Source organism: Sceloporus undulatus, chromosome 1 (genome assembly GCF_019175285.1).
Source record: "Sceloporus undulatus isolate JIND9_A2432 ecotype Alabama chromosome 1, SceUnd_v1.1, whole genome shotgun sequence".
NCBI lineage: Eukaryota > Metazoa > Chordata > Lepidosauria > Squamata > Phrynosomatidae > Sceloporus > Sceloporus undulatus.
The window spans coordinates 135757808-135783572 of record NC_056522.1 but is presented as its reverse complement, the minus strand read 5'-3'; the positions used below and the strand labels follow the sequence as shown (position 1 = coordinate 135783572).

General features: G+C 41.4%; 1 protein-coding gene across 1 annotated transcript in view; it reads right to left on the bottom strand.

Moving 5' to 3' along the window:
- Nucleotides 1-18976, bottom strand: part of PXDN (peroxidasin) — a 121085-nt gene extending 102109 nt beyond the window's left edge. Inside the window, 1 exon segment of the mRNA XM_042470403.1 lies at nt 18861-18976. Coding sequence (XP_042326337.1) covers nt 18861-18913 — 53 coding nt within the window. The 5' untranslated portion in view covers nt 18914-18976.
- Between the last annotated feature and the right edge of the window lie 6789 nt (nt 18977-25765).

Here is a 25765-nt window from a genome sequence, read left to right as displayed (position 1 = left end):
AATATCCAGTACAGTACTAGCATTATCCCTCTTCGGTGCAAACAGTGGTCGGTCCTTTTCCCTTCTACCTCCATGCATGATTCTGTACTGTGTCCCTCTCTATCATGTATCCCATCATCTAATATTCAATGCTGTAATGATTTGTTGTAAATAAGCATGTATCATTAAAGTAGAATGAACAGTATTTGAAAATTTAGAAACTTCTTGATCTGTTTATTATACATCTTCAAACGATTTAAAAATGCATCTAACCAAAAATTTGGCCTGTGGTTAGTGTGAGATTTAAAATTTTAGTTTGTAAATTCTGACAGTGTTTTAACTTGTATAATGTAAAGACAGATTATAATTTGTGTGATTTTAATCCTTGAAACTCTTGTCCTGACATAAAGTAACATACATTTCAATCACACTAAACCTAAGAGTGGTGAGCAGTTCAAAACTGCATAAAATAGGTACAACTCTTGCAAATCATTAAATTTCCCTATCCACCCACTGTGTTCAGCCCCAGAAAAATAGCCAGATGGAAAACTTGACTGCTACAAATTCCACAGCTGTGTCTGTCATTTCCAGGACTGTTTTGTTAGTCTCATATATGTTTGTTAACAGGCCACAAGTATTAAATTCATCAGGCCTGAGTGCATTCTTACAATTGGTGTGTGTAACTCAGATATTATCACTACCATCCTGGCAACAATTAAGATTGTCAAACAAAGAAAAAAAACCAGAAGAAACATCTAGTCTTCTGATTACAAAAGAGAGAAAAGAGAATTTAGTTTTAAAATGCAAACAATGAATTTCTGCCATTCTTATGGAAAAAAGAAAGAATACATGTTATACCAGGATGATGCAGCTGTGTAGCCAGAAAATCAAAGAAAATAATGGAGCTTGTAAATGATTTTGGAGGATGGCTGCAATAAATAAAATGAAGTAGCAGAACTGAAGCTCTCTGAGTCAGAGCCTTGGAGGATCTGTATTTGATTCTGACAATGTGAAAAAAGATACAATAGAAATGAGACTGTTTAATGGAGAGAGACTGAGTGAATAAAGCTTGTTCCCAAACAAGATGCAACAGACATGATGTCTTAGCTTCACACCTAAAGCAAAGGAACTGCATTTCAAAATGAATAAAATATTTTCTTCAAATGTGCACTAGAAGCTTGAAATTCATATGTGGTACTCAATATAGCATTTCAATACCTATCCACTTTTTCCTTGAGCAGTCTGAGGATCAATTCACCTAATTGTTTTTCCCAATCCTAGCTGGCGCAGTTCAAAGATATGGCCATGTTAGTCTGTGGAATCGGTATGTAGAGAGATCATGTAATCCCTTTGAGACTAACTGAAAGAAAGAAGTTGGCAGAATGAGCTTTTGTAGACTACAGTCTACTTCCTCAGATGCATACAGCAGAGTGAAAACCAGGGACAGACATATATATGCCACTGGTATGTGAGAATGTCAATTCAAATTCAAAACCTTTTGTGTATGGAAACTACTTCATTTAAAATACCCTGATGCATCCAAAAAAATTTGGGGGGGGGGAATGTTCCTACACAGTGGATAAGTAGACAGAAAGATGACATTAGAAATAACAACAACTGCAATCATAAACCATTGAAATAGTTATTTCAACTCTGCAATTCACCTTAAAATTGCCATCTTCCTAGGACAAAGGAAAGTCAGAAGTGGAGAGTATTATGAAAACACTTAACTACACTACTCTGTTCAGTTCTATCAACAGTGACTTAAACTGTGTGTGTATGGACAGGGGGAAGTCTCTTGTTTTTTTTTACATGTGTTACTTATTTCAACAATGCCAGGTTTATTTTATTATTATTTCTTTATTTTACATGTCACCTTTCTTCCAAAGTGAGACCCAAGCTGGGTCTAGATGGGGCTGATAGTTAGGATCAGGTAGCGATAGAGCTAGGAACAGTGGCAGATAGGAATAGATTGAATCTTAAGATGAGACAGGGCCAAATGGGAATAGAGGACAAGATCTGAATAGGGACATTGGTTTGATCTGAGCTGAGAGTATAGACAGAGATCAGGGGAAAGAGTTAGCTTGTTTTAATTGAGGTGTTATTTTATACAAGGCATGGAGCCAATGTAAAGTTAGATGTTTTTATACAATAAATCCATACATCTATGACTAGATTTTTTAATTTAATAATTAACAAGGAAGACTGCTCATGCATTACCACACCAAGCCCAATGATCAATACATCCATCTGTCCATTTTAAGAATAACCTTGGGGGCCAAAAACCAGACCCAGGAAGGGGACTTGGGGGGGGGAGGCTAGGTGAGTGATAGGAGCCCAAGAAGAACTGCAAGGCCAACTTGATAGGCGATTCCCTTAAAGCATATAACTAAGGCTAATACTTTTGAGTATCTGATGAAATGGATTGCATTCTACAAGAACTTATGCCATAACATACGTCTCATCTTTTAAGGTATCACAAGACTTGCTCTTGCTTATGTCAGAAACCCACTGATCTCTTCCCAGTACTTAATTATTCCATGTGTCCAGCTGACTCACAGAACATGAGTGATCAACAGCCAGTAGCCAAAGCTCACGATACAGCTCCAAGCCTGGCCCAAGACATTTTGCTGCCAAAAGTGAAGGACAAAATGGTACCTCTCCTTTAATGCAATGAAAAAGAGTCTCTTCCAACTCTTATGAGTCTATGATCTACACGGTAGAAATAATGCAGTTTGACAGCACTATAACTGCTATGGCTCCATCCTATAGTCTTGGGATTTGTAGCAATGTGAAGCACCAGCAGAGAAAGCTCAAAATCCCAGTATTCCATAGGCTGGAACTATAGCACTTAAAGTGCTATATAAAACTACATTATTTCAATAGTGTAGATACACTTTTAGATATTTGTGATGGAACTATAGCCTCCAATTAATTACCTGAAGGCACACAACAACCACAAATATCCTCCACGCTCCACCACACCTTCCGTCAACAAAAAATACTGTACAGAGTAGGCTGCCTGGCTTATATAGATCCAATATCTTGTTGTCACTTTGGTTGCATCTGCACAGCAGAAATAATGCAGTTTGACACCACTTTAACTACCAATTCTGGGATTTGTAGTTTAGGGAGCTATTCAGCTTTCTCAGTCAGAGAGCTTATACCACAACCAACTACAAATCCCAGGATTCCACAGCAGTGAGTCATGGCAGCTAATGTGGTGTCAAACTGTAGAATTCAGAGTGAAGATGCCAGCCACAGATGCTGGCGAAACATCAGGAAGAAACTCTTCTAGAACATGGCCACATAGCCCGAAAAACCCACAAAAAACCATGGATGCCGGCCATGAAAGCCTTCGAATTCACAGCTATCATGTCCTTTGGCATCTGCTGAGGCAACTACTCCACTGTACCAATGGTAAGGTTAGCTATATCCATATTTGCTTTATTCCTTCAGTGGCACACATTTTTTCCAATGGAACCATACTTTACAACAACAACAACAATTGCAGGGAAAGACTAGAGTGATTTCATTCAGCAGACTTAGAATACTGTTGTTGTGTTGTGTGCCTTCAAGACGTTTCTGACTTATGACGACCCTAAGACGAACCTATCATTAAGTTTTCTTAGCAAGATTTGTTCAGAGGAGGTTTGCCACTGCCTTCCTGAGGCTGAGAAGGTATGACTTGCCCGAGGCCAACCAGTGGGTTCATGGCCAAGAGAGATATTGAACCCTGATCTTCAGAGTTATAATCCAACACTCAAACCATAGTATTACTAGCTCCCAGACAAAACTCTTCAGACCCAAACTAGATGCGACTTGCAATCCCACAAGCATCTTTCCCTAAAGGCATTTTAAACAAACACCCCACACTCATTCTCAAGAACAAGAAAAAAAAAAGGGGGGGGGGGGGGGGGGAGGAAAGGAAGGAGAGGGTTATTCTTTCCCACTGGATATAATTCTTCACAAAAGGGCCACCAAACAAAACTAATTATCCATAAATGAGAGAAAGATACAAGTACAGGTATAGCTTGGTTAACTAAGTACAGTAGATGTGTTCCTGTGCGTGTTTTTAGCAGAACATTTGGTAACCAGAGGCAAAAATAACACTGAAAAATAGGGATAGGTTCCTACCCCACAAAATAAAGAGCAATTCAATATATTTCAGCAAACTCTTTATCTAAAACTAACAACATGCACATGTGAAATAAAACACCCAGGTCAGGTAAGCCTTGTATAAATAAACAGACGCATTTTGATCCTTCTAGAGATCATGTTAAGGCTTCTTCCAAGATGCATCCAGGGATAATGTTTATTCTTTCACCAGCCTCCACTTTTCTTACGATTTCTATTTTTCTGGCCAAGAGTATAACTCTATGGGGAACAGCTGATGAGGCAGACTTATCTCGTTTCTCCTTTTCTCTCTGGTCCAAAACACACTGCTAAAACAATCCAGGTGGAGACCACTTGAACTGCCCTCGCTCAGTACTTGGGAATTCTGGAAGCTGTAGTTTTATGAAATGTTTAGCCTTCTTTGTCAGAGAGCTCTAGTGCCATAATAAACTACAATTCCCAGGATTCCCTAGCACTGAGCCAGGGTTGTTAAAGTGGTCTCCAACAGGGTTATTTCTGCAGTGTTTTTGACCCCTCTTTTCCTGTTCATGCATGCTCACTAAGGGAGTCTGGAAGTAGCTGCTGATTACCTTCATTGGTTTAGGTAGCCACATACATCTACAGTAGGATTTGCTAGACAGAATCCCATTCATTCCCAGCTCAAGCTTCAATGCATTTTTTTTTACTGCAAACTGATGCTGCTGAAATCTGATAATGAAAGTCTGTGTTTTGCCAGTACTTTTTCATCATCCTCCCAATGCCATAGTGCTGTGTGCCTTCAAGTAATTTCTGACTTATGGCAAAGCTATCATGGGGTTTTCTTAGCAAGACTTGTTCAGAGAAAGTTTTCCATTGCCTTCTTCTGATGCTGAGGGCATGCGACTTGCCCAAGGTCACCCAGTGAGTTTCATGGCATGGTCTCCTGAGTTGTAGTCCAACGCTCCAACTACTACAGTTACACTGGCTAACTGATGCTGCTGAAATCTGACACTGAAATTCTGTGTTTTAACAGGACTTTTTCACCATTCTTCCAATGCCACTATATATATAACCACAGGAACAAAGAACAACAAACGGGGAGCGGAGTGGCTTGTGAGGTGAAAAAACACTTTGTAAAAAAAAAACTTCTTTGTCAGAAGCTTTGTTAATTAAGGTATGCTTGTATGTAGAGTACAGGAAAAATGTCTGAAAAGGCAAAGATTAAACATTTCTTCCCCAAAGCTAAAAACTCAACAACTAAGTTGAGCCCTCTTTTCTGCTACAACTTGCTCCAGTTCTCCGCATATTAAATCAAGGATGGGGAACATGTGGCCCTCAAAATGTTTTACACCACAACTCCCAGCAATCCCTTTTCAGTTGGTCATATATGCTACAGAAATGCCAGCAGTTCACCACTCTGACTGAAGTAACAATGACTGTGAGCCAAAGGTGTTATTTACATGAGTCAGGAGAGGGATGCCCAGCAGTGCAGTTAAGTAAGTCAAAACTCCATAGGGAAGCCTTTTAGGATGGTAACTTATATTAACTTCACTCTTTGCAAAATGCAGCAACCCATCCCTACTCTATATGGGCAACCTCTTACTCCTTCTGCTGAGTAGGCATGCTGGACTTCTGCCCCTTAATCCCTCTCTCAAGTACATCACTGGGGGTGCCTGGGCACAGGCCATGATTAATTCTAGGGGTGCCCTGTGCAACATCTAACAGCTTAAAAGATAAACGTCTAAAAATCAAGAGGGGCTTGCAAGGTGAGCAACAAAGTCAAAGAAGGGATCCTACCCACTAACCAAAAGAAGTTCTTTGGGATGAAGCCTCTCAAGAGTTCTTAGTCATAAACCCAGGACAGATGGCCCTTCCATCCATCAGCAGGAGCCATTCCTATCATTCACCACAAAACAGACCCCTTACATTCTGGGCATTCTTGCAGCAGATGCATGCCACACTTGCTAAGTGATGAAAGCAAGCCTTCTCCCAAATTAAAAGATTTTTTCTAGAAACCAAATTCTTCACAGAATAGCAGTTGTGATTTCATCTCCCTCCAAACAGGAAAGCAGGAGAGGTGCAGCCTTGGTGGGGACGAACAGACTGAGCAGGATGATAAGGAATCAGAGTAGGAAGGCAGGTCAAGAAAGAAGGGAGCACAGACTCAGAGCCCAGAAAGGTCAAGGAGCAAGTTGCACAAAAAGCTAGCCAAGAAATCGAGACAGAGGAGAGGCAACAGGAGGAACAGCAGCTTTGGTGAAGATGAAGTGAATCATAGGTTCAGTCTCCCTCATTCAGACATTTGAAATCTGAAATACTCCAGAAGCCAAAATTGTTCACATAAGTGGCTGAGATAGTGACATCTTTATTTTCTGATGGTTTGATGTACACAAACTTTGTTTCATACTCAAAGTTATTAAAAATATGAAGTATAAAATTATCTTTAGGCTATGTGCATAAGGTGCATACTTGGCTCCTAGCTCCAAAATATCTTTCTATGTATATGCAAATATTCCAAAATCTGAAATACAAAACACTGCTTGTTACAAGCATTTTGGATAAGGGAGACCCAACTTGTAGTTGAGAAGGAATTGGAGAATTGGTCTAGGCAGAGAAGGTCAAGAATAAAGGGGAGTGTGGACTCAAGAGCCCAAAGAGTTCAGGGAACATGTTACACAAAAAAACAGTTCAGAAAGGGTGGGGGTGGAGGCAGGTGACAGGAAAGAATCAGCCTTGAAGAGGATGAAGTAAATTAGGGATGAGAAGGAATCAGGGAACTGGAAGAGGCAGACAGGCCAAGGAAGAAGGGGAGCTGAGTCTTACAGCCCAGAGAATCCATTGTTTGGCAGTTCCTTAGACTAGAGGGGGAAAGGGGAGTGATGGTGATTTTGGCTGCACAACTTGATTCTTCTATCAAGCAAGACTGAAAAACCAGCCCAAAGACTCCAGTATGCAATACACCTTAATTCCTGGTTTCTGGTTTATCTATTCCCATGCTGTCTTGTACTTCTTTCTCAAAAAGGTGTGCAAAATGAAACAGTAATGGCCAGAGGCAGATAGTTGTTCCTTAGAAAATTCCACAGATCCAAGTAAACGTATGAGTTTCTTGAAAACGCATAGTTTTTAAATGTTTCAGTGAGTTTGCTGTCCTTTGTGAGAAAAAAAATCCCAAACGTTTTGACACCATGGTAAATAATACCAATGTCTCTTCCTCAGCATCTGCTGAGAAGTGGGAAAATCAAGAAATCTCATCTCTACTTCAGGACCATTTTTTTCAAATTATTCTTCTCTTTGAACTGAAAGTGAATCAATGGAGTGACCTCATTCTATGGGTGCAGACTTAGCAAATGGATTATTTGGGTGAGAGTATGAGTTCCTACATTCAGAAAACCAATATTACTAAATTATCATTTTGGTAGGAATGTGTATTTAGTTATACAGTGGGCCCTTGGAATCTGCTGGGGTTTGGTTCCAGAACTCCCTGTGGATACCAAAATCCATGGGTGCTCAAATCCCATTAAATACAATGACCTAGTAAAATGGTGTCCCTTATATAAAATGGCAAAATCAAGGATTGCTCTTTGGAAGTTATATACTTTTAAAAATATTTTCAAGCCATGGATGCTTGAATTCAGGGATAAAGAGTCCATGTATACAGAAGGATGACTGTACAGATAAATTCTGTAGGCCCTCCTTAACCATGGATTTTTCATCCACAGATTCAAGCATACACGGCTTGAAAATATCCACAGAAAGTATAAATTCCAAATAGCAAACTTTGATTTTGCCATTTTATATAAGGGACACACCATTTTACTGTGCCTTTGTATTTTATGGGACTTGAACATCCACAGGGGGTCCTGGAACCAAATCCCAGTAGATGACAAGAACCCAGTGTGTACAGATAAAAAAGGTAGTGTGCCATCTGGGAGGCAACTGCCAGGTTTAAAAATGATAACCATATAACAACTGTCTACAAGTGACTTAACATCTTTTCCCATTATTCCATTTGACAGATGCAGCTGAGCAGCAAACCCCAGAGTAGGCCAATCGCTTCCTGCCCAAGCCCTTCTGTGATGAAAAACAAAACATGACATTTATTTTGAAGTGTGTATCAGATGTTCCTTTTTATAGTATATCTGGATAGGTAATGAGCATGTTTCTTTTTCACTTCCTGTTCCCATAACCCTAAAACCCTACACATTCTCACTGGTGTAAGGATAAGACTTCTTACTTGCCTGAAAAGCTGCATATGAATTCAGAATTGGCCTCTTCTTCCACCATGTTAAAGAATTAGGAAGACTTTCAGTAGTATATATTAGAAATACTTTTTTGGAGATTATAAATACAGCAGACAAGAGGAAGGGATTACATGGTGGCAAGAATTGTATCCTTGCAGCTGTCAAGGACCAATGAAAAGAAGCCTGCAGACCTTAACATTTCTCCAGTTTCTAAGCCATTGATGGTTTGGGTCTTAAATGCTCATTCAATTTTGTTTTCAAAGGAATCAGCTGGCTCTTAGCAACAGTAATAGCCCCGGAGCAACAAGAATCCAAACCTGGCAACCAATGGAAACTCGCAACCCCCTTCCCCCCAACCCAAACATTTGAGACATTCCTTTTCAGCTGAGCCAGCATCGACTCCGCTGGCTTGAAATGTACACCCACACTTAAAGGCAGTCAAAAAGTTGATTATCCCCACCTTCTCTTAAGTTCTAAGTGAACTCTTGATTTGTGGGTATGTTTTGCAGCATTTATGGTTTTTGTTGTTACTGCTGTTAAAAGAAAAGAAGTCACCAGCCACAACTAGACTTTTCTAAGAAAAAAAAATTAAAAACATATAGAATACATTACATAAATTATTCATACAAACTAATAAACATTAAACACACACAAACAATAAAGAACAAACCTAAACTAGTATAAATAACTCAACACAATAAACTTCCCAAAGTTTCCCTGATTTCCTGGAAACTTGATCCTTATATTATATTCTCTTCTGAGTATATATAAGCTTCTTCATGTCTCTACAGTATATTACAATAGTCCTGTGCAATCGATTTATTATACAATTCTCTTAATTCTCATCGTATATCAACTACTCCCTCCAGATGTTTTCACAGTATCCTAACACAATATTCTAAGTCACCAGCCACAAATACATATTTTAGCTGAGACAACATTTGCAAACTTGGATGTGCATCTTTCTGTGTTTGTTTGTGCTATGAGATGCCTTGGACTTGCAGGGAAATGCTCCCACACTTTTCATTTTCCTTCTGACACAGAACTGAATGAGAATGAAAATATGCATTTAATGAAATGAGAGTGAGCAACAGCATGATGTCAGCCTTAAATAATCATAGCTCACGGTTCAGTCATAAGTAGAGAATAAAGTATGCTGTGCAATTTCTTTGTATACAGTCGCCCCTCCTTTTTGTGGGAGATCCATTCTGGACCCCCTTGCAAAAACAGTTTCACTTATATTCAAGCCCCATTGACTTGAATATAGGTGGGGGTGCAACCCATTCATTCCCCCTCCATTTGTCCCTCGTACATAAGGACACGAGTCTGAAGACTGCAAGAATGGAGGGAGGACTGTAAAAAGAAGAAAAAGGTTTAAGAAACAATGGAAGCATGTTAAAATTCTAAGATGTATAGAGGGGGGCAGGTTTTTTTTTATTTCCATGTCCTACTACATGCTCCATTTGTGATATAGTTCCAGATGTCTACTAACCTTTTGGAATTGTGTGGTGGTAGTGCCAGGGACAGGGATAGCCAGTGAAAATAATTGCTGATGGCCCCTTCCCCAGGCAGGAAGCCTCCAGTCCACTCCACAAAGAGTAGGGACCTGACCATTTACAGAAAGATGGGTATGGATCCAATCCATTATCTATTCTATTAATGGTTCATACCACCATATCCCACTTTTTTGGTCACTGTGGAGGTTGTAATTCCATTCTTGCCCCCCTTTGCAACCTCCTTCCATGTCAGTGGAGAGCAGAATGGGCAGCAAAGAAGCCTCCACCTATTTTCTTACAGCTGACTGAACAGCAATGAGAGCTTCCTGAAGGACTTCCAGAGGACACCTAGGAGATCTCAGAGAATACCTGGTGTGCCAGCTAGAGAACAAATCTCTGCTGCTTCCCATTTCTCCACCAATTTAGAAATGGCCATTGCAAAGGATCTGCCACACTGAAAAGGTGGGTTTGGGGAAAGCTACACTGGGAGACATAGAGCCAGCATAATGCAGTGGCTTGAGTATTTGACTCTGGAGATTAGCGTTCAAATCCCCACTCAGCCATGGAAACCCACTGGGTGACTTTGGACAAGTCACACATTCTCAACCTCAGAGGATGGCAATGGCAAACTCCTTCTGAAAACTTGTCAACCCATGATAGATTCACTTTAGGGTCACAATAAGTTGGAAATGATTGAAAGCACACAACAACAACAACAACACCAAACACTGGGAGACATAGCTATGTGATGGAGCATGTCTTTTGATTTAGTATCTTAACCCACCGCCCAATATTTCTGAACAATTTATTTCAGGGGACTTGCAGTAGTGACTTCTGGAGATGGTACACCATTGAAATTTCTGGGAAAGTTTTATCAATGGCAAAACATGCATTGGTTTTGGATTCACCATCACAGACATACAACTTGTTACTGAGTTCATAAAAGGTAAGAAATATAGGAGAGTATCTTTAGCCCTTATTCCATTGGTTCCCAAACTCTGGTACTTCAGATGTTTTGGACTCTGAGAATTCCTGTTGGTCAAGCTGGTTGGGGTTTCTGGGACCTGAAGTTCAAAACTCCTGGAGGACCAGAGTTTGGGAGTCACTGCTCTATGCCAATGAATTTATTATTTACTCTTCTAATTCTGATCACGCTTTGCATTCTACAAATGCACTCACTATGGCTAACAAAGTCCACAGAATATAAAAATGTAATGAAAATATACAGTGAAATGAGATGATAGCCAACACTGTCAAAATGCCACCATAAAACAATGCTACTCATCAGAATTATAAACACCTGCTTGAAAAACAAAAACACATTTTCACTCGCCATCTTGAAAACAGTATAGTGTAAAAACTGTTCACTCTAAAAAGGGTATTTCACAATTGTAGAACAAATAAATTTGCATATTACAGCATATGTGTGCACACCTTCAGGACTGGATAGTCCATGAAGATGTTTGAGTGCTTCCTTGTCTTGTAGAAGTAATGCATTTTCTGGTTCTTATGGAAAACAATGCATTTTCTAGAAAATAAACTGATAAAGAGAGTAAGAACAAACTCTCAACTCTCAAGCTCTCAATGACAAACATAATCCCTTATCGGTCCAAACATGCAGAGAGAAATAAGCATAGCAGATTACATGAATTAAGCAGAAAAGGCTTTCAAAATAAATAAAATACACTGAAACCACTATGTAGGAACAGAAGTAAGCTGTACCTAAAGAGAGAACAAAAATTATCATACACTCTGTGTGGACAGTCAGATGATAGATTAGACATCTGTAGTCAAGGTAAACAATCAAATGGATGAAATGCACACACAAAGAAAAGTTACCCACAATGTCTGATGGGCATACCCACAACTTGTACACACTGAGAGGATACACACTGGAGTCTATGGCTGTATATACCATAACTTATGTTGGACTCCTAACCAGAGCAAACCCATTGAGTCAAATGTTGAATGCTAAATCAAGATGCAGCTAAACCCCATTTGTTAAATAGTTCTACTCTAGTTAAGACTAACATTAGAATTTCAGCCACAGACTTTGTAAGCTCAATTTGTTTCCTATAAGGCTATAGGTGTTTTATCCAGAAGCTAATTTCTTTGGGATATATGTATGTAAGCCCATACGCACATGTTCCAATCAAAGCAGGGAAGTCTGAAAAGGGCTATAAAAGACAACTGTGAACAACAAAACTAAGCATATTCACAAAGGAATCCATGATGACCTGACAGCTGGAAGGCAGGATTACATGAAATTCCAATAAAGATAAGTGTAAAAGAACAGCATGACATGTAAAACAAGATAGAGAAGGCTTGGAATAAAAGATATCCACCCAAGAAAGGAATATATGAACCAATAAAAATAACAAGGCAAACTATAGGCCCATTGTTCCATGAAAAAGCAATTTGATTTCTCATTGCCCCTTTCATCAAATAAAAAATCAAAGAGTGACCCAGTGCCTCAATTTAAAAAATAAACAAAACTAAACTAAGAAACAAAAGGGATGTAAAGTAAAACAAAAAGAATGAATAGCAGAATATCCAGCTACTTCAAATTAATCTGAATCAGCAGTATCTAATGAATTGCAATTGAATCTAGAATCTAAAGGATCTGTTTGAAGAAATGTATGCACCCTGAGATTTATTGTTGAAAGCAGAGAAATCAAGACAAGGAACAGTACAAGCCTTGCTAATCACAAGAAAGAACTATTAAGGAGAAACTCCAGGGGTCAACAACAGATGTTCTCACCTAGTAATTCTAATTTTGAGATATGCTGATTAGTAACATGTACACATGCTCCAGATTGCTCCAGATTGTTTTAAGTACTGTATATACTCATGTATAAGTCTAGAAAGTTTAGTCAAAAAATTGACCCCATAATCCTGAGTTGACTTATCAATGAGTCAATGTAAGAACTATACTTTAACTCTTATTAAGAAAGGAACCATCCCCTGATGAAAGACAAGAGTGTAATCCATCCTTGAAGTACTGATTCCACTGCCGCTCTCATTCATCCAACCTTTCGTGTGAGCTACACAGTTATGTCTGCTGAAATTTTTAATTCTTCAGCATTGTTTTCCTTTGCTTCATCCTTTAGAGCTTTTGTTACATGCCCCTAGTTTAACCCTCAACTTATCAACAAGTCATATCAAAATCCATAATCTTGGCCCCAAAATGTGCCCTCGACTTATACATGAGGTTGACTTATAGTCGAGTATATACGGTATATAGCAAACAACAACTCTGATAAGCAGAACGGCAGATAAGGAATTCTATGAAAAATTCAGCTCAGCATTCCAGATACTCCAGTGCAGAAATGGCCAAAGTATAGTTCAGTATAGTTGGACTACAGCTCCTATCAGTCCTAACCATCATGATGGCGTGCTGAGGAATGCTGAGATAGGCAGTCCTACAATAATACCCAGAGGATTGTACTTGGTTCCCTTCTGTGCTTAGGAGTATCTGGAGCATTAGCTAGATATTTAAAAGATCAGGAGCAGGGCAACTGGAGAATAGTACTTTGCCCACTCCAGTTTTAGGGGCGTCAATGAAACAGAGCACAGGGCAGAGGTGGGAAGAGGCACAACCTTAGGTTGCTGAAGGCAGAGCAGGAATCTGTTTTCCATCCTATCATCTGCAAATGGAAACAACTGATTTTGTACTGTGTCCCTGTGATGATGGATATTGTTATAACACACATTATACAGCATAATATCCTATAGCAGAGTATGAATATTTTTAACATCACAGTTTCTTCCTCTATGCAAGTAGTTAAGTGCTATAGTCAGTCCTCAGGTCATCCCCCAGTTCTACTTCTCTTCTTTTAAAAAAAAAAAAAATCAAAACAAATCAGACAGGAAAAGATTTGAAATATGTAACTATAGAAAGTAGAGCTGTAGTAAATACTACTGCCCTTTTCTCAGGCCAGCACCATGGACTATCTTTAAAAAGTCACAGAGCCTTTCAATCCTCTGCTAATGTCTCTGCCCAGAAAGTGGGGAAAGGAACAAACAGCAGGAAAGAGAAAAATCATCCATGGTCCACATGTGGCTGAACCTTGAAAAACACTGCTCAACATGAAATAACATCAAAAATGATAACCAATTTTATTCTCACCCACCATGTACTATTGCAATTAAAATTTGGGCTAGCAGATGATAGAAGAGAGAAGCTGGGTTTTTTTATTTCAGACTAGCGGTCAGATGGGCTACAAGTTCAACTTATTCCCTATGTGGGAGCTATCTGTAGTCCACAAAATAAACCATATAGTTCTGTGGATGTAATGCTTGCCACAGAGCTCTTAAAGCTTTAAACAAATCAGGCAACGTCTCAGAGAAAAGAAGCCTCCTTTCCCACCTCAGGGTCATAAGCCAAAGTGAAGTGAATCCCTTCCAGACTCCACGTAAAACAGACTTCTCCTTATTACAATTCTGCCATTAAAGGTCATTTACACCACTGATTCCATACACTGAATTAAAAAAAAACTGCATAGTAAGTTTCAGACATCTATCTAAACTTCGGGCATGAAAAAATAAATAAAAATAGAATAACAGCATGAACAGCTTTCATGAATATTCAGAAAATGGAATGACACAAAATGGAATAAGGAACATTGACCAAGATAAAAGTGCTCTGCAAATGCACTTTGTTTTAAATGCACGAAACATTAGCCACCCACTTCCTGCACTAGTCAGTTAATTTCTTTACAACTTCTGTAGAATTAACCAGAGCCTGCCAAAACGCTGCATGTGGAGCCAAAGGATTCAGCAATGGCAAAATAACAGCACTTTTCATTTGTACTTTTTTTTTCCTTTTTGAATCTGAAACAAAGGAAGACATTCTTCAGCGTTTTAAAAAGTCTAAAACAGATTTTAACACTAGGGTCACAGGAAACTCTTACAGCTAGAACCTGTTTTTATAAAATTAAGTTTTGATCTTAAACACATTTACCTGGAAATAAGCCCCAGTAACTTCCAGCAGACTTATTTCTGAGTCAATGTATTGATCAAGTGCTAGTTATTCTTTCCATCCAGAAGTCCTCCTAAAACTCAAGAAAAACACAAGCAGAAAGGCTGGAATGGTCATTTAAAAGAACACAAACACTCTGAGTATGAAAACTGTGTGGGTTTTGTATGAATTTTGTTATTTGAAGTAAAGGGCAAGCCCCAAAGAACACTTTTAAATACACACACACACATACACACACACACACACACAATACCAGTGTCAAAACACAGGCCTTGGAAAATCCCAGGAACATGGCTGCCTGGAAATTTAAAATGTTTATACAGCCCTTTGGAAGGCTGGCTCCTACAAATTCAATGCAGGATTCTAGGAATCTGAAATAATTTTCCAGACAGATTCTTCAGGCTCTGTTTCTGTACTCATGCAGTCTTCTAAGTATCTTTAAAGATCTATCTGTATGAAAACAAATGGAAGACCCCCATATTATTTCTGCCAGTGCAATCCAGTAGTAATATAGTTCCACTTCACAGCTATAAAAGTATCCTGAGTACATAACGGGCAAGGTTTTTATGCAGCCCTTGACTGAAAGGGAAAGCTTTATCTCAGCTGTGGTATTGGTTTACTTCACACAGCAGAAGTTTCAAGTAATGCGAAACTTCAGAACCTGTTCCAAAAAAATAAACTTAAAGTAATCCCATACAAATGAATGCATGTGACTACTCAAAACAGGGAAATCAAGCTTTCACATAACAGGCCTTCGCACTCCTCCATTTACTGGCTGGCACCAGGTTTGAACCCTTTGCATGCCTCAGTTTGCACACTGGAAGAACTCCATTCTCTAGAGAATGTGCTCAGCAACATCACTGTGGTTCATGCTGTAGGTAATCTTAAGCATGACCATAAATCTCTGCAAGATCAAGGAGCTTGCATTCTCCTCGCATAATTCAGTACAGGCTCCTTCTTGTACATTTTATGGCTAAACAAGCAGAAACAAAGAGGAAAGACCCCTGTCTCTGATGAAGTTTGCCTAGGGGGTTGTTATTCAGATGGTGAAAACAATCTTGGTAGAATCTGGGCTGAATCTTTGTCATTCAGATGTATTTGGAATACATCTGATTAAGTCTGGGAGATGTGGCTGCCAAAAACCCCACTTAACCTGGGATAATCGATCTTGGGGGGGGTTTCCCCAAAGTTTTCCTAAAACAGTCATGTTGCTGGCACGCGAATCAACCAGGGATAAATCAGGATAAAACTCTGCATGCCTTGAACATGTTTTGAATACATCTGCATCATCAAATCCATCTTTATTCACAGTGCTGACACGTATGAGCAACTGAACATGCAGTGATGTATGGAGATGCAGTTCTGATGAAAAAAAAAATAGTGTGAACAACAAAACTGGAATATGTGAGTGAGATTATTCACACTGTTGCACTAAAAACCAACAATGTCTGAATAACCCCCTAGAGCAGTGGTTCCCAACCTGGGGTTCGGGACCCCTGGGGGTCGAATGACAGTTTCCCAGGAGCACCTCTTCCCAAAAAAAGGGCCTCCAAGCTAAGCTCATTAAAGCAGCAGCCACCTCCAGGCCCCTCAGGTGCTCAGCAACTGCCCACAGCGTCCCCTTTCCTTTTCCTCTCAGGATAGAGCTGTGCAAAACACAGCCATAGAGTCCCAGTTCCACTTTGAACCACTACTCCTCTGCCACTCTATCCTGGGGCTTTCTGGACAGGTATCTTCAGAGGGGGCTGGCCATTGCCATCCTCTGAGGCTGAGAGAGTGTGGCTCCTTGCCCAAGGCTCAAGGCAAACCTATCCTGGGGCTTTCTGGACAGGTTTCTTCAGAGGGGGTTGGTCATTGCCATCTTCTGAGAGTGTTTTTGTGATTAATCACTATGCTTTACTTACGTTCAATTTCTAACAACAAAAATACAATTCATAACAGTAGCAAAGTTAAAGTTATGATGTAGCAAGAAAAATAATTTTATGGTTAGGGGTCACCACAACATGAGGAACTGTATGAAAGGGTTGCGGGATTAGAAAGGTTGGGAACCACTGCCTTAGAGTCAATAGTAAGAATCATGTTTTTAACTGCTCAGAAGTGCCTGCAATGGAGGAAAGGTGGGAGGGGAGAACCCACTTCCAAAAAAATCATACATAAGCATTAATGTTTCAAAAGCCTGTGCTTATTTTTTTTTAAGGAAACACACAAGTAACCCACAATCTCCCCTGTCCAAAATACAAACCAGAACTCTGTAAAGGCAAGATTCCTAGTTCTAACAGGTATCAAAAACAATAAAAAATGGCAGCACTCCCCAATTAGCACATTCTTAGCCAATCCCACAACACCTTTAACCAGAGGTATAAAACCAAAGAGAAGTGCAGGATGAATGGAAAGCTCCAACAACAAAGGGGCTTCAGAGACCAGTGACTTGGAAAAGCCACAGAGCTCAGGCTAGTGGTTACATTCCTGGAAAGCACAAAGCCACACAAAGACCTTGACACCATAGAATCAAACTCTCAAGAATAAAGAGCAAAAAGAGTGGGGGAGAGGAAGAATTAAGAGAAACCAAACATGGTTTGATACAGAGGTTTCTTCAATGACACCACCGCCAGCCCAAGCCATTTTGCTGCCTAAGGTGAAGGGCAAGCTGCTGGTTCCCTTTCTTGTTTCATGTACTAAAGTTGGCACTCCTGTATATTTGGCACTGGGGTGGAAGGGCAAGAGTTGTCCACTGTCAGGGACACAGCCAAGGGGGGGTCCTTGGGGTCTGGACCCCCCCTTCCATTAGATAAAATGAATGGTGCATGCCACCGTGCAGCCACACCCAAGCCCCATTATAATGGTGGTACTTAGTCTGGACCCCCCCTTCCCAAAATCCTAGCTATGTCCCTGCTACTGTGCCTAAAAGTGGCAAGGTAGGTAGCTGAAAAGGGCACAGGATGACCAAATGTCCTAACCACAAAGGAGGACAAGGCACCACAAAATGTAGGGCCTTAAAGGAAAATGGAGGACTTTACGAAAACTAAAAGCACAAAACATATAAATATAGAATTCATACTTCTTAGTTGTGCTCAAAAAATGTAGGACACTTTGAAATTCCTCCTGGACAGAAGGTTGAAATTGAGGGAAGTCCATGGAAAGGAAGAAGTCTGGTCACCCTGACAGGGCAGCCCATGAGACATCTACGACAATATCTCACCCGCTTGAGGCGCCTGCCTCATCCTGTCTTGAGGGAAAGGCCTCCGTAACCTCCCAATAGAATTAACTTTTCAAAAGCCTCACTCCTTCTCTCTGGACATAATAAGCCAGTCATTTCATCCGTGCTGAATTCCGAGGTCTAAACATGCTCAACAATTAGCTCAAATCCTCTTACTTCAATATCCCTAGCTTAACTAGAGTGTGGAGTCAGCCTGGCATTGTGGTTTGGGGGCTGGACTATGACTCTGGAGACCAGGGTTGGATTCCCAGCTCGGCCCTGGAAACCCACTGGGTAACCTTGAGCAAGTCACATACTCTCAGCCTCATGGGAAGGCAATTGTTGACCTTTGTCTTTGGTCACATCCCCCCAATTTTTCTGGAAGCGCCCCCATTTTGTGCAGTTATGAGGACCCTGGTCAGCCAGTGGTAGGTGGTTCAGCTCTAGTTGGAGAAGGCAAGTGGAAGTCTCCTCTCCCTGCAGCAGGGGGACCAGACTTTTCCTCTTTTCCATGCCCTTTCCTCCATTCCAACCTTTTGCCCAGGAGGCATCCCTAAATGACCTCCGTCTGGAGCAGGAGTAAAAAGATGCCTTTGCTATTCTATGAGTGTTTTGACCCTTTTTCTTTGCCCATGTCCATTCTGATCCTAAGAAGCATGCATTCACTACTCCTATGAATGTTTGGATCTTGTCCTTTGCTCCTGTCCATGGTGAGCCTGACTCTGAAGCCTGCATTGCCCCTGGGAGTGTTGAGCTTTGTGCCATTGCCCATGCCCTCCCATTTTCCTGGAAGGCCACCCAGTGGGGGGGGGGGGTGGCTGGGTAGGGCCAGTGGCAGCCTCCCTCCCCAGAGGAGCCCCTCCCTGACTTACAGGATGGTGGTCTGGGGGGCGACGGCGGGGACGCTCTCGAGGGTGAGGTGCATGCATCGGACGGTGGTGCGGAAGCAGAGGCAGCGGCGGGGGCACCGGACGCCCCCCCGGGGGGGGTGGGGGGGGCTGGGGGGCAGTCAGGGGGAGCAGCAGGAGGAGGAGGCTGGCGCCCCACAGCCACAGCCCCACAGCCAAGGCAGCTCCAGCCTTGCGCCTTCCAGCCATGCTGCCCAGCAGCCAAGGAGAAGGGATGGAGAAGAAAGGAAGGAGCGAAGGAAGAAGGGAGGGCGGAGGAGAAGGAGGAGGCTGCCTCTTCTCCTTCTCCTCCTTCTGTGGATGGAGGAGGAGAAAGAGGGAAGCCCCCCCTCCTCCCCACACTTTTTGGGAGCCAAGGACTAAAGAGGAGGAAGGGAGTTGGTCCCAGCTGGAGGAGGAAGAGGAGGGAGGGTCGGTGGGCTTGGTTTCCCGCCTCCTGTGAGGGCGGGGGGAAAGGGGGGTTGCCAGGGGAAGGGATGGGGCCAGGAAAGCTCAGGGCTTTCCCCCCCCCCCCCCCCCCTGCAGCCCCACACCTGGAGACCAGGCTAGTTGCCTCCTTTTTCCAGGACCTGCCCTCCATTTCCAGGCTTCCCTCCCCCCCCCCTCTCTCTCTCTCTCCAGGAGGCACTCCAAAATGCCCTCTCCATTGAGAGCAGAAACTATCAAAGAATTAGAATTAGCCAGACTTAAAAACAAGCAAAGGGGGGGGAAACAAAGGGATATCGAGTTTCAAATTAGGATGAGGAATCCAGAAAATGCCTCTCCTCAGATACAAATGGCTTGCCTCTGCTGGATAAGAAAGGGCTCCCAAGAAGATTTTACAGAGGAGATACCATTGGCTCCTTCTTCACAAATTGTGAGAGAACTGGTGAAGAATGAAAGATAAAAAAAGAAAGTTACTGGGTTTTCATTGACATGTAGTGTTTTTTTAAAAACCAGGCTAGAGGGATGGGTCTGTTTTGCCAGGCTCAGCCCAGAATTTTTCCTCCTTTTCCAGGACCTGTCCTCCATTTCAAGGCTTCTCTGTCCAGGAGGAATTCTAAGATGTCCTCCATTTGGAGCAGGACTAAGAACCATGGGTATACTATATGCTGGTCTGTGACCGTAATAAAATATTGTTTTCTATTCAGTTCCATTCTATTCTATCTTAATGTATAAACAGGCCAGAGGGTTGGTTCTGGTTTGCCAGGGGGAACAGCTGCCCTCCTTTTTCCGGATATATCCACCACTTCAAGCCTTCTCTCCAGGAAGGATTCCAAAATGCCCTCCATTTGGAGCAGGAGTGAGAAGTACAGGTTTATATTTATACTGAGTGTGTTTAAAAACAGGCCAGAGGGTTGGTTCTGTTTTAACAAGCTGACCAGGCGTCCTCCTTTTTACCCCAGGATCTGTCCTCCATTTCAAGCCTTTTATCCAAGAGGGATTCAAAAGTGTGCTCTATTTAGGACAGGCCTGAGAAGCACAGACTTATATTTGTATTGTACTGAAGTGTTTTTAGCTTTTCCTCCATTTTTCTTGAAGGAAAAGGGTAAAAACACTCACGTAACTTATAAATCCAGGCTTCTTAGTCACACTCCAAATGGAGGATGCTTAGGAATTCCTCCTAGACAGAAGGTGGAAATAAATGTAGGACATCTCCTGGAATAAAGGGGGACCTCTGGTCACCCTGGGCAAGGCACTGCAACATGTAGGGCATTCCAGAAAAATGTAGGACATTACCAAATAAAAAGGTGAGAAACACCCATAGAAATGTAAATCCATGCTTCTTAGTCATGCTCCAAAAATTGAGGACCTTTTGAAATTCTTCCTGTGGGCAGAAAGCTGAAATGTAGGATATGTCCTGGAAAAGGAAGATCTGTTCAGAGGCTACAAAGAAAGCAGAGGAAGAAGAAGGGATGATGCCAGAGTGAAAGCATCTTTTCTCCTCTTCTGCTCCAGCACCCCTTGCCTTTTCTTCATCTGAGGCACCAGAAACACACACACACACACACAGGACAGAAGTATCCCTTCTGTGTGGAAATATATCCAGGGGAAAGCATGTTGGACATGTAGCAAAGTACAATGACATCCAATAGCCACAAAACAGGGATACCTTTCCTGGGCCGATCAAAATGTATAAAATATATGTCTCATATCCAGGGCTAGCCATGCTAGACATGTAGCAAAGTACAATGATCCACACTAAACAACCAAAAGACACAACCAAAAGACACAATATACACGTTATGTATCCAAGAGTGACCCTGTTGGCCATACAGCAAAGCAGAGTAACATCCAAAATCCAAAAAAACAGGGATGCCTTTATTGGGCCAACCAAACTGCACAAAATACATGTTGCAAGCTTTCGAAGCTCCACTGGATTCTTCAACAGGCAAAGGTGTTTAAAAATATCATACAAGAGGGGGAAAAAATAAAAGAAATATGACAACATTAATCTCAGACTTGCACTTTGTGAAGGTGTGGTTGGTATGTTGTTCTGTGTTGAGACAAAGTGAAGGGGTGTCTGTGCATACTGGGCCTCTCTGGGCGTGTGGCACTGGGAACAAAGCCTTCCTTTGCCTGATGAAGAAGCCATGGAGCTTTGAAAGCTTGCATCATGTATTCTGTGCATTTTGGTTGGCCCCATAAAGGTATCAATGTGCTGTGGATTTTGGATGTTATTGTACTTCCATATGGAGAAACCGTAAACTGGGTTAAGCAAGGTGTGCATGGCTATGGGTGTTAAACAGTTAATTTATTTTCAAGACTACAAAAAGCAAAAAAATGGCACAAGTTTAAAAACAAGAAAACCTTATATTTCCCCCAGTTGTTATTACTCTTGAATCCTTGAACATTCGCTTAGCACTCAAGACATGCTCAGGGGGCACCTTAGCTCTGAAACACCACAGACTTCCAGGATCACCAAGTGTCAGGTTCTTAGAGCTGCCATTCCACCCCAATGATAGTATCACCTCCACAGTATTGATGGGTATTAGGCATTGTTTTGAAGGCACAATGAAGAGTCCTGCCATGAAAACAAAGCCAACCCAGAGCTCTGGCACAAACCCTAGAAACATTTCTCTCCTTTAGGTGGTCATAAAAGGAGATTATGTGGCTTTGCCTAACAACTTGGCTTGAGTGGGAAGGGAGTTACACTCTTAGGAGCTGTTGTTTAAAAGGAAATCTGTGGCAGGAAAAAGCCCAGAATCTTTCTCAAAGAATGTATCTGGCTTACGTTTGCCTGCAAATATTTTGAGGGTACAATTCTAACTTGAGTAGCAGTCTGTTCTCGCAGGCTCTTCTTTTGCACTAACCTCCGCAAACTACACAACAAGTGAAAGATTTGTGCTGCCATGAATTCCACAAAGGAGGGGGGCTGCTTGTGGGTTAAAACTGGCTGCCTCCATAGAGTTTTCCAATGAAAACAAAGGACTCAACCTAAAAATGGTGGCATCCACACATTAGGTTTATGGTGGCCACATCTGTTTGTCACCCTTAAAGTTATCTTGGAAAGGGGCTAAAAATATGGTAACAAGAATTATTCATTTGGTTACAGTTAGCACTGAATGCTTAGAATTTTAATTCTTTTTTTAAAAAAATAAAACAGTAATAAAGCTTTATTTATTCACTAGAAGAGACTTGCACCATGATGTCAGAAACAATATGGATATACAATCAAAGGCAAAATTATTGTGTCTCTGGTCCGAAACACCCTGCAGAAATAATCCAGTTTGAGACCGCTGTAACTTCCCCGATTCAATGCTAGGGAATTCTGGGAATTGTAGTTTTGTGGGACATTTAACTTTCTCTGTCAGAGAGCTGTGGTGCCACAATACACTACAATTCCCAGGATTCTCTAGCACTCAGCTAGGGCAGTTAAAGCGGTCTCAAACTGGGTTATTTCTGCATTGTGTTTTGGACCTCTGTTTCAGAAAAAGAGTTTCTTGTCAAGAAATGTCAGAAATATCAAGTCTGGTGCTGTAGTGTGAATATTGGACCCCGGGGGTTCATCCACACTGCATAAATAACCCATTTGGACACCACTTTAACTGCCATGGCTCAATGCTATGGAATTCTGGGAATTGTAGTTTGTTATGGCACCATATTTCTGCAGTGCAGATGCAGTCTGTGAGACTGTTCAAGCATGGAAACCCACTGGGTGATCTTGGGTAAATCCCATGATCTCAGAAGGCAATGGCAAACCTCCTCCAAATAAATCTTGCCATGAAAAATCCTGTTAACAGGATCTCTATAAATTGGAATTCACTTGGAGGCACATAACAGTCACTCATCCTCCCTTTCTGTGCTCTTTCTCACCCTCAATTCCACTAAGTTCAACACCACTGCACTGCTGTCCACATTAGATTTTCCTCCTCACAGTTGTGTAATCTTTTCTCCATTTCAGCCTTCTTCTCTCCAGAGGAATTTCAAAATGTCCTCCATCTGGAGCATGTCTACTGAAGCATGAATTTAAATTTATATGAGTGCTTTTGGCTTTTTGTGATGCCTTGTCCTCCTTTGTGGTGAGGAAACCTGGTCACCCTGCATCTAATACCTGGAGTTGCCACTGTTACTGTGTACATACCAGTAAATGTGCTCATAAAAATCTGAATGGAAGTAATAGGAATGTCCAGCTTGTGATATATTTATGTTATTGTTGTTTTGTGGCTTCAAGTCATTTCCGACCTGTGACACATTTATACGTTTCGCATAATCTGCTGGCAGTAGTTACAAGAAGCTGATGTCTGCTATCCACTGCTATGGGAGGAAAAGGAAGGAGGATGCACATTGCTTGCTGAGAAATCTTAAGAAGAGAAAAGGAAGGAGGGAAAGACATAATTTAGATCTGGAAGTACTTGGGTTAACACAGGATGTTCTGTGTTGAGAAAGCTGGTGAGATTATGGGTGGAATATTTGAGGAGAGGATCATGACACTGCTAACAACTGTTTCATCCTAACACAAATGAGGCTTAGGAAATTGGCTTTTGGCATTTGGAGCAGGAATTGTTCAACTGATCGCTGCTTGTGAAAGGCAACTACTTTCCACACCATTCACTGCGTAGAGCAATTAAAAACTAAAAGTGCTTTTGGCTGAAGCAAGGCCCAACAGTCTCAGCATAGTTGTTTGTGACCAATGGGATTTCTTGATACTCACTCTTATTATGATTCAATTTTGTTGGCAGGCTTTCTTCTGAGAAGGAGAAAGAAATTAATGCCTAGCTTTCTGGAGAAGCAAGCTAGCAAAACTTTGTTCCTCCAGAGCAGTAGCTAAAATCTTCTCAGAGGCAATGTGTTGCTTCCAGAGAAACAGTGTGATCAATCTGCCAGAGCAAATCCAAAGTAAACCACCATTTTGATGTCACTCCATTATCTGCATTTGATCATTGTTTTAAGGCAGTGGGATGTGTGGGTTTGTTGTGTGCCTTCAAGTCATTTCAGACTTAACGCAACCCTAAAGCAAACCTATCACAGCATTTTCTTGGCAAGTTTCTTAAAGGGGGTTTGCCATCACAAGTGGGATTCTGAGGCTGAGAGAGTGTGACTTGCCCAAGGACACCCAGCAGGATTCAGACCTTGCTCTCCAGAGTCATAGTCCAATGCTCAAACCACTACACTACGCTGGCTCTCCTACCAATAAGTATGGAAACAGCAGTCCAAAACACACTGCGGAAATAACCCAGTTCGAGATTGTTTAACTGCCCTGGCTCAATGCTAGGGAATCCTGACAATTGTAGTTTACTTTGACACCAGAGCTCTCTGACAGAGAAAGCTAAATGTCTCACAAAACTACAGTTCCCAGAATTCCCTATCATTGAGCCAGTGTGGTTAAAATGGCCTCAAACTGAATTATTTCTGCAGTGTGTTTTGGATCACCAACATCCAATCACTAGGAAAATCATCCTAGGAACATGATCATTAGAAAAGCTAAAACATATGTATACAATAAATCTGATTTTCAGTGATCAAGAATTCCCTTTTGGAGTGCGAATATTGGAGGAAAATATTCTTGGCTGTCATTCTTGAAGAGCTCTGCAGCCCAGACCTCATGTCCACAACTGTGGAAATGCTTAGCTCACCACCAAAAAAAGTGTAACGCCTTGTCTCTGCTCACAAAACATCCAATTGGTGCTAAGTCATTGTTTTCTTTTCTGTTCTTACTGAGCATTTTTGAAAGTTATTTATCTCAAATCTGGACTATTGCCACTTAAAGCTATCTGCCATGAAGCCAGTAATATCTTTATTTCTTGCAGGTAAATACAAAATCAGCCTGGCTTTCCCCCACTTTAATACACGGTCGAAATGTGGTTTCTCTTCAAACTTTCCAATACATCTTGATTTTTGTCAAACACTGCCACTTGCTGGTTTCAGATTTATCTAGTATTACAGCCATTTAAAGAATGTGGCTTATGGAAGTACAATAACTTTAATTTAGCATGGTTGATGTCATCATATAGAATGACTTTACAGACATAAATCATATGCTCTGAGATTTGTTTCAGATAGGTCCTGGAAGCAAACTGCATACCTTTAAGTATAGAGAAACTCCAAGGATGAATTTAAACCCATATTTTAAAATTCTCTGGCGTTTATCAGACAGGGTCTCTGCCACATGGAACGGGCTTTTGCGTACTGGGCGATTCGAATTTGCGTGATAACGTGAATGTACTTTCATACCTGGGAGTCCTTCCGCATTGGCAGGATTCGAATTGCCCAATCCGCATTCGCGCGAAGTGCATTCAGTGCAGAATGTTTTACCAAACCGGACCTTAACATGCGGATTGGCCGATTCGTATCAGCCGCCTCGCACATGCTCAGTGGTGCCCTGCATGGGTTGCGACCTTAAACGCTTCCGGGGTGAAAATGGAGGTCACGTCCTTTTCCTGTTTTTC